At 29.1% G+C, this 10,643-nt stretch overlaps 1 protein-coding gene across 1 annotated transcript in view; it reads left to right on the top strand.

Moving 5' to 3' along the window:
- Positions 1 to 10,643, top strand: part of LOC107451670 (rifampicin phosphotransferase) — a gene marked incomplete in the record, with an annotated part of 78,821 nt that overhangs the window by 30,961 nt on the left and 37,217 nt on the right. The window contains 4 exon segments of the mRNA XM_071180556.1: positions 4,293 to 4,364; positions 7,704 to 7,810; positions 8,983 to 9,055; positions 9,140 to 9,241. Of these exon segments, the coding sequence (XP_071036657.1) occupies positions 4,293 to 4,364; positions 7,704 to 7,810; positions 8,983 to 9,055; positions 9,140 to 9,241 (354 nt within the window).

Raw genomic sequence — 10,643 nt, 5'->3', positions numbered from 1 at the left:
TTTCGCAGATGATACAGGAATTGTCGTGAAGTCCAAAAATCCCAACATTGCCTTACAAAAACTCCAAGAAAAGATCACAGAAATAGAAACCTGGTGCCTAGACTGGAAGTTTAAAGTAAACGGCCAAAAATCGAAACTACTAATCATTCAACATAAAAGAAAAACGATCCTCCCTAAAAATCAAGTTGTACTCTTTAACGAAACGATACCCATAGTCAAAACAGCAAAATATCTTGGTCTGGTCATAAACAGCAAATTTAATTGGAAAGATCACGTCAAAACAGTCATCAACAAAGCACAAACAGCCTGCCACAGATTACAAATCCTTCTTCAGAACCCTAAAATGGAACTCAGACTTAAACGTTTACTTTACATCTCGATGATCCGTCCCATCCTGACTTATGCATCTCCAGCTTGGTGCAACATCTCTACATCACTCCTTAAAAAACTCAAAATATGCCAGAACAAAATCCTCAGGAAAATAACAAAAGCAAGATGGTTTATCCGCAATAAAAACATACATAGCGACCTCAACATAGATTTTTTAGATCATCACATTGCAAAGCAAAACTTCAGATTTTTTGAAAAGACCATAAATTGTGACACCGCAGGATTCAACGAAATTTTTACTTTTGAAAACTTAAGAGAAGACATAAACCTCAGACCGATGGCAGCTCATTTTTGTAGTGACGTAATTTTAACTAAAATACAAAATATTTAATTTCCTTTTATTCCAATTGCATTCCAATTACCAGAAAGAACCACCTTAAAGACCACAATACAAGACGAATGGGAAAAAGGCCGTTAACGGCCCCAGGCTCCTAGATATATTTCGATGATGATAATGAAAAAATGAAACCGTTGTCAGATGAAATTTTATTCAGGTCTAGCATATATGCTTGATTTACATCCATGTTTTTTGGAAAGGTGATACATGCATACCTGCCAACTTGTACAGTCGTTGTTTAGAAAGAATTATGTTTGGAAGAATTTTCCAAAAACATAGCTACTAGGACATAATCATTCAACTTCACTTATAAAATGGAGCTAGGTACATGAGCCAAGCATGAGACCCATCATTCATTATGTCCATAATAGTCAGTGAGGTTGATAAATTATATATAAAAAAAATATAGGAGAGGAAAGAATATCATTGTTCTTTTAGTTCAGGAATGGGCAAACTTTTTTTGGTCGAGGGCCAAAAATCGAGAAAAAAAAGTTTGGTGAGCAGAGTTAAAACTTCTAAAATAAAAATTCTAACTTCTAAAATAAAATGAAGTCAATTCATCATTTAACGCATGGTACTCTAAATCAACTTTGCGTTTTTTAGTTGCCATTTTGAAGTGCAAACAATTTATAAATAACTCAAAAAAGCAGTAGCCATTTTATACATTTAATAATTTTACCATTATTTACAATGACGTTGTATGTGCGCAATTTTTCCATACGCAGTAAATAATGTTAGAACTCGCGCCGGCAGAAAAATCTTCTCGTTGGAGCTTAAAATGCGCAGTCTGCCACATGTGAAGTATTCACCTATATTAGATTCCGTATGTCTGCTCCTCGAGAAAGACAAACGCTTGTTGAATCCAATCTATGGCTATTCTATAAAGAACTTCTGCTTTCAAAATTTTACCAATTGAAGCCCATCAATTTATGTTTTGTAGAACAAAAATAGAGAAAGTAAAAATGTCATTAGTACTTCGTTAAAAAAAAAAAGAACAAAAATAACTTTAAAGTTAGAATGCTGTCCGCGGGCCGGATAAAACCTTCCAGCGGGCTACGGTTGGCCCGCGGGCTGTAGTTTGCCCATCCCTGTTTTAGTTAAATCTTTAAGGTTGGGTTTAATAATAGATGAATTTAATAAATAAATTTTATCTCTTTGGACACCCTTTTGTAGATTATAAAGGGTTCTTTGTAGATTATAAAGGGTATTTTGCAGATTATCTTAGATTATAAAGGGACACCTTTTATAATCTAATTAAGAATGTATTTTTACTTGGAGATAATGGTCCATAGATTTTATTATTTTATTAATTTTTCTTAGTTGTTGATGGTTTATTATGATGTTTATTTTTAGATGTCTGTAAAATCTGTCATACTGCATGATCATATCTATAATTTTTAACTTATGACGAACTTTCGTAATTTTGGAAATATTTTTTGTAGTAAAAGAAATGAATTTATATTTCATGAATTATAATTTAAAGAATTTTGACTATTTATTTTTAAGAAGATTATTATAATTTATTATATATTATAATTTAGAAAAGATTGCTATTTTTCTTAGCTATAAGTCTTAAAAATGTAGGTTTAAGCTCATTAGCACTGAAAATCATTTTTTCAGACGGCTCAAATGTTAAGAGAATATGTTATAGTCTTTTCATTTCCAGTGTTGCTCTGAAATTGTCACTCCCCTATTAACACGTTCTCGCAGGGGTGACCCACCGGTGGGTCACGCTAGATTGTCTCATCGGGCGGCTCACCGGATTAAAAACTGGCAAAAAATCCGGGAATAATAAAAATCCATAACTACCAATTGTTTTTAACGGATGCAATTTTTATATTGAATTGCTTCTTCGCCGTGATAAATTTCCTTACATTGAATTGTTATTGTTGAGAATAGATTAACTCCCCCCGAATATTATCTAATATTGAAATATTTCTTCTACCAGTATTTTCTCTTTTCCGTCCCGCTTTCAAGCGCAACACCCGGGTGAACGTGTTAATAATTAAACTATTATTTGTTTTTATTCAAGCATTGCAAGTTGCGTAACATAATGTAACATTCAAGTTGACATTTTTTATACATTTGAGATAGTATTTGCATATATATTTTTTTAAATATACTATTTTCGTTTATAAAAAATTCTTATTTTTACTTATCAGCTTCTGAAATTGCATAATGAAGTGTGAAAAATAATCTCATAAAAAAGTAGTAATACATTGACATTTAACATCATTAAATATTTCTTCTGATAGCTAACACTTTCGAAGAAAGATAAAGATAATTCTTAATAAAACAATTCTAATAAACAGTGATGAAAAGTATACCCAGAATTTAATAAAGTGGTAGAATATCATATCATTTCTCGAAATAGCTATGCATTCGTAACTGACCCTATACTTTAACAGCAATAATTTTATACATTAGATCGAGCATCGAAAATATTTACAGCATTTCTTTTCAATAATGTTTGTAAAATGTCAAATGAAAGAAGTTTGATTGTTTCTACCTTTTTGTGATTAGTTACTGCTTTCTTATACCACTTTTGACGCGCGTACAATCCCTGTGTAACATTGGTATTATGATGCATAAGTATCAAGCACATAAGTATAAGTATCCATCTCCATCGTATGATAAAAGGACGTTTTTGCGAATAATATGCTATTTTTATATCTGCTGTGAGTTTGCAACTGTTACTCATGACTAATAGGTCAAGTTTAGCCATTCAAAAACCAGCTTATGCTTATTTTAAAAAGCGTGTCTATGCTTATTTTAAAAATGTGTAAAACGTCAATACGGAAAAAATCCCCCACAGTTTGGTAAAAATAAAAAGCGTTTGAGGTCTAATTTTTTAATATTTAAAAACTTACTTGAATGCTGCATTACCTGAGCTCATAAAAAATTGCAAAAACTGAGAATACGGCAGTGATTTTGATAGTTTTCATCTAGGTGGGAAAATATCTCCGAATTGGTGGTTTTTAAAAAAGTTTAATGGCTTTTAAAATATTTAAGTTATTTTTCTGTTCTAAAACCCAGATAATTCTTCACGGCAAGATTAGTTTAAAACCATCGCATTGCTTCAAGTGTAAGGCACTTAAACTATGGTCTTTTTTATTTTCCTTGGAGACAGAGCTTCGAAAAGTAGCGTTTTAATCAAGGTAAATGATAAAAATGAACTTCTGTAACAACCACTATTTATGCTTAAGGCATGATTCTGTCAGACTTGTGTTCACATGATGGTGATAGATACCAATGAATTAACATTTAATGTTGTTTTAATACTATTTTATTTCTTCTTTTTTATGTTCTTACGAACTTAGCGTACAACATAAACAGATTACACGCATATGCAAGAACTATGCTTTAAGACTTGTTGAAATTTTTTATTAAAACGCATGAAAGTTTTAATATAAAAGTTGTTAAAAATACTCTCAATTATAATACATAAATCAATAAAATATTTATATAATAAAAATATAAAAGAATTTTAGTTAAGAGAATCATTAAAATGTTCAATGGTCATTTTGTATTGCAATAAAGTAATTCTAGTTTATGTATTTAATAGATTGAGTCACATTATCGTTCCCACCGTGACGTGGAATGGGGGATTCTGAATGATAAGTTATACATTTTCCAGGTAAGTTATTGTTTAAAAAAATTATTGTTAACTTTTTATTTTAGTCTGAATATACTAAGAAATAAAGGAAGTTTTCAAGCTTTGCGTACGTAAACGGTCATATATTTTTCAGTGAATTGCACTATAATTAAAATTTAAAAAAAAACAATCGATGCATTTATAAGAATTGGTAGCATACATTTTTTGCAAACCCATTCATCTCCTGCAATTGGGAGTGTTGGGGTTTAATCCTCAATCAATCTTAACCAGTTAAGTTGGGGTGAGAATCAGAACGAATCTCGAGGGAGGTGTTAGAGATATATCCCTTATCGCCCCTTATTTGCCAAATGTTTAACATCGAACTAGAGCCCCAGAGATGCCAACTGCTCCGGACACTCCAAAACAATAAATAAAAAAAAAAACGGTAAATAANTTATGCTTAAGGCATGATTCTGTCAGACTTGTGTTCACATGATGGTGATAGATACCAATGAATTAACATTTAATGTTGTTTTAATACTATTTTATTTCTTCTTTTTTATGTTCTTACGAACTTAGCGTACAACATAAACAGATTACACGCATATGCAAGAACTATGCTTTAAGACTTGTTGAAATTTTTTATTAAAACGCATGAAAGTTTTAATATAAAAGTTGCTAAAAATACTCTCTATTATAATATATAAATCAATAAAATATTTATATAATTAAAGCATAAAAGAATTTTAGTTAAGAGAATCATTAAAATGTTTAATGGTCATTTTGTATTGCAATAAAGTAATTCAAGTTTATGTATTTCATAGATTGAATCACATTATCGTTCCCACCGTGATGTGGAATGGGGGATCCTGAATGATAAGTTATACATTTTTCAGGTAAGTTATTGTTAAAAAAAATTATTGTTAACTTTTTATTTTAGTCTGAATATACTAAGAAATAAAGAAAGTTTTCAAGCTTTTCGTACGTAAACGGTCATATATTTTTCAGTGATTTTATAAAATAAAAAAAAATGTAATAAAAGCAAAAATTGCACTATAATTAAAATTTAAAAAAAACATTCGATGCATTTATAAGTATTGGTAGCATACATTTTTTGCAAACCCATTCATCTCCTACAATTGGGAGTGTTGGGGTTTAATCCTCAATCAACCTTAACCAGTTAAGTTGGGATGAGAATCAGGACGAATCTCGAGGGAAGTGTTAGAGAAGTATTCCTTATCGCCCCTTACTTGCCAAATGTTTAACATCGAACCTATGCCGTGGAAATGCCTTTCTGAGTGGACTGCAGTGGTGGTGGATTGCACTAATGGTTTTCTAAAATCTTGTGGATTGCGTTGCTAACATCTTATCCCCCTTGTGAGCGGTTGTTGTACTGCGCTCAAAAACAGCCCGTGTGGTTATCCCTCCTACTTCAATTCTGCAATAAGACATTTTCTGATAAAATCGTGGTCTAGCCAATAATGTTCGTTGAATCAAGTGTGCAGGTGTACGTTAATTAGTGTTCTTCCATTTTTTTTGTCAATTTCTATTTAATAGTAATTTTTGTATATGTTGCAATTTTTTAGCTTCTGTAATTTTAAAATACAAACTGTATTTTCTAAAAATCAATAGTTGTTGTTGTTCTTGAGTTGTAGGGTGAGAAGAGGCCTTCAAAGTCGTGAAAATTGGCCGCAATTTTCATTTTTCGATATTTTGATTACTTGATATTCAATTTTTTCACGAATATTGGTTAAAAAATTGAAGAAAAAAATATATTCAATGCCACCTTATTGCCTTACATTGGTTAAAAAATAAAAGATCTGGGTGTAATTCTTGCTGCTCTATGTATACTACAGAAAAACAAAATTTTTATAAAATAGGATAAATAAGTAGTTGGAAAACTAAAACTTTTCAAGCTCAACTTGCTGATGATTCTCGAACATTGGAAGACAATTTGTCTACTTGATATCTATTGAAAAGAAAATTAGTTTTGATCAGAAGAATATAATGAAGAAGAAAAATGTCATTCTGGATTGAGCAAGTTTTGATACACACTAACTGCAAGTTTAAAAGTTTTAATAGCACTGCATTTTAATTAGAAAATTATTTTAATTATTTTAAATTACTTTAATTGTATTTAATGGAAAATTTAATTTAAAAGTTTCATGCCACTCGCATTCACGTTTAGTCTATTTTGAAGCGTAATAATTGCCATGCATATCGCAATAATTCTTTGTTGTTGTTGTTGATTTCTTTGTTGTTGTTGTTGTTATTATTAATCGAAAACCTCCGACTTTTCATTGGTTTTCATTTTTAAGTTAATAAATGAGACTACATCAACTCAATTCTTAAAAGTTAGAAAGTTACACTCAATATTGTAAGTTTTACATTTAAGAGCAGAACTATAGAAGAATTGTTGTTTTGTAAAATTTTTAGAAACTATTTTAACTACAAAACACAGAGTACTACATTCATGGAAAATAATGTGATTTAACGAGTCCTAATAAAAAAATTTATTCACAGTAAACTAAAGTTGAAAAAAAAACACAGCATTCACAAATGGATAAGTTCACCCATTTTTTCATTTAAAATTTATAGCACGGCACACTTGTAAAATTCAATTACTCATGATAATAATAAAAATGTAATGATGAATGCAATACTATCAGTAAATGCAATATATTCCAGTTGTAAATCTAATCCTGACTGCAGCATCTCAGATTTAATATCGCCATAACTTATTTCGATCTCGTCATAGTATATTAATATATTTCTATACATAATTCTTGGCCGGGTAGAAGCTCTATGCCAAGATAGCGCTTGATTTTAATAAATTGCACCCCTCGCATGTCAAATATGTTTAATAAAAATTCTGCGTGTAAGGGTTAAGCAATAATATCTTTCCATTATATGTCAATAATTGAAGCGGTCCATGTTAAAAGGGGGCATGTAACATATTTACGAAAATAAGATTTTTGCTAGTTTTTGAACATCAATCATCAATGCAGAATAATTTTCTAGATTGCCTAAAGAGGATGCAGCAATTTGGAAGCAATTAAAACCATTTTTCCACAATTGACTCAGTTTTCTTGGTTTTTCTCGAAAGTGCAAATTTTTAACATACCCACCCTTTACATTGACCTCTTCACTTACATACATATCAAATTAATGCCACGAATGCGCTTTCAAATCACTGCTAACCAATAGATCTTATGCGTATACGTTTGAATTACTGTTTTATTTTGTATGGTAAAATAAGTTTCAATTTTAAAAAACACTATTTTATTGTGTTATAGCATAAATATTACTTAAAAAAATTCTTTTCAACAATTGATTTTATACATTAATTTATCCATCTCAATACAATTTTTTTTTAATTAGTCTAGGCCAGTGACTAGCAGTACCAAGAAAAGTATCCATGAGATTGAACATGAATTTGATTCTCCAATGAGAGTAGAAAATGATTTCTTTTCTGTTTCAAATCTTGCGTATGTTTCACATTTATCTTTGTTATTGATTTTCGCTACTTAACTGTTTGCAACCTACAACGATTTTAAATCTTTAATTACTAAAATAAATATTATTGAGCATGTTAGGGTTAACTCTTCGGGGGGACTCTTCTCTAAAGGGAAGAGGTCAACTCTTCGGGACGGGTGTGTCATGAAGGCTTTTCTATACAATCAAAATCAGGATAGAAGAAAATAAAAGAAGGCAACTCGGTTAATTTGAAAGTGTTCGCTTTAATTTTCACGTACCTAATCAATGTTTGCTCAAAGTGTAACTATATAAATTTTATCTTGAATCTCTTCGTGAAGGACGAGTTATAATGCATTCATACAAAATCTATAGTGTAATATCAATTCATGCAGAATCAATTGTAGGGAATTTAATAAATCTAACTATTATAACCCCGCTTATAAATAAACTGTTAAAGAAATAGTTTAACAGTCAAATTTATCTTTTTTTTACCTAGATTTAGAACGTTTCATGCTGGCACATACAAGTGACAGTCAACTCGAAGGGGTTAAATGCTGAGAATAAAAGGATTATAATAATAATTTGAAATTTAGTAAATGCATTATTAAAGGGTTTGTAAGAACAAAAAAAATATTTTTAACTATGTTCCAGTTTTATAAAATGCAGCATGAAGTACTGGTGATTTTCTCTGCGTTAAAAGTAAAATCTTCCTAACACGGCTCACTTACAAACATTAATTTTTTAAATTTGCAGTTTTTGAGAAACAGTAATTCGTCATGGAAATTTCTTTAATTTACAAAATCAATTCTTAATAAATTTTTGAATATGAATGAAAAAATATTTAAAACTACTTGTTTTTAAATTTTAGATTTTAGCGTAAGTATAATTCCGATAATCTAACGGGGCTTTTTTAGTAACTATTAGACAGGTTTTAATTATTAAAAAACATCAAAATATATTTTAATTTGCAGTTTGAATGTCAGAAAAAGTACATAAAAGTGACATTGGTGTCCCATTTGCATTAAAGGATTAAAAAGAATAGAAAAAAGATTCGTGTAAAGTTATTTCAATATAATTAAAAAGAACTAATATTGATTTTTTGATATTAAAAATTTGATTTGATTGCTTAATTGTTCAAAAATTTATTTAAAAAATGAATAAAATATGTGATTATTTGTTACAGAGAGGTTATGCCAAAAGCCTTGTCACCTTTAGGACTAGATGCATCGTTTAAAAGTTTTTACATCGCAACTAAAGTGAGTTATAGAACAATGTCAACTTCAACTAGAACAAACCAATCGGTCTTAAATTTACTGACAAAGTTTCATTCTTATTTTCAGGCTAAAAAAGACGAAACTGTTTTTTCTGTTAAAGGAAAAAACCAATATTTTCCGAAAGTCTGGTTCTTTTTTTACAATCACTTCGTCTTCAATTTTGCTGAGGTAAGTATATTGATTAATATTCCTTGTAGAGATTTATCGAAGGCTTCTAAACTTTTAATTGCGATAATAAGAGCGATATTGGAACTTAAAGAAAAACACTGAATCATTTTTAATAACGCATTGTTAAGTTTTTCTTGGTTACATCTCTCTCAATTTATTACAGATTCATTTATACATATACATTCCAGCATATATATTTTAATTTGAAATCATTTACAACTGTCAATTTTAATGAAGTGCAGTGAAAGCTAAAGTTATTATTCTACGTAATTAATCATAGGCTGTCGAACTTTTTTAGACCCCTCCGCCCTATTTTATAAGCCCCCCTATTTTTCAATGCCACCTGAAGAAAAAAAAATTAGCATATTTTTTAAGATTGTTTTTAGATTTTCGAATTGATACACTTTTATCATACTATTAATTTATTGAAAACTTTTACCTACCAACAGAGTTGACATGATTTAAATCACTTGATTTAAATCATGATTAAAATCACAATTTTATTTATTTGAGCTTTTTGTTTACGAAAATAATTGATTTAAACAAATTAACATTTTTTAAAATAAATTATTAAGTCAAAAATAGTTTTTAAAATATATTCTTCAGGATGTGATTTTTTTGTTGTCCGATTTCATTGATAATGAATATTTTATCCAAAGAAATAATGAAAGGGTAAATTATTATATGTCGAAACAGTCTAAAATATTATCGAAAAAAAGAGAAACTCCATTTAGTTTTATGTTTGTTCGTCTACTTTAAGTACTTTTAAAACATATTAAGCGCATTAAAGTATAGTTAGTGTGTACCAATATTGAAGAAAGACTTGTGCTGCAAAGAGAAATTTGCGATAATTCTTTTTATTTTTTGTATTCTGATCGAAATAAATTTCTTCTTCATTGGATATCTTAACTGATAAATTACCTCACTGTCTTTAAAATTTCAGGATATTTTACATGAGCAAAGATAATCCTGATTTTATTTATTCAGCGGATAGTTTTAATATTTAAATAATAGTTTTTTAAATATTTTAGTTAGAAATATCAACTATTTCAGTTATATTATTGTTTTTAAATAAGATTAAGTATTGGTAATATATTTCATCGAATGATTTGAATGGTAAACTTGAAAACAAAATCTGACTTAAACAAAAATAAATCCTATTTTTGGAAGAAAAAAAATCACAATTTTAGGAAATCGTGCTATCCAATGAATTAATTAAAAAAAATGGTTTTGTTTTTATGAAAATAGACAATATGTAAAATTTGTAAGTGTTTCCATAAAAAAAATCCAATGTATCTCATTTCAATTTAAATTCAGTAATCAAATAATAATTATTATTTTAAAAATAGTAAACTCCAATAAGCATAAAAATTTTACAAATCCGTGCCAATATATGCCTATA

This window comes from Parasteatoda tepidariorum, chromosome 5 (genome assembly GCF_043381705.1).
Source record: "Parasteatoda tepidariorum isolate YZ-2023 chromosome 5, CAS_Ptep_4.0, whole genome shotgun sequence".
Taxonomy (NCBI): Eukaryota; Metazoa; Arthropoda; class Arachnida; order Araneae; family Theridiidae; genus Parasteatoda; species Parasteatoda tepidariorum.
This window is presented reverse-complemented; position numbering and strand designations above follow the sequence as displayed.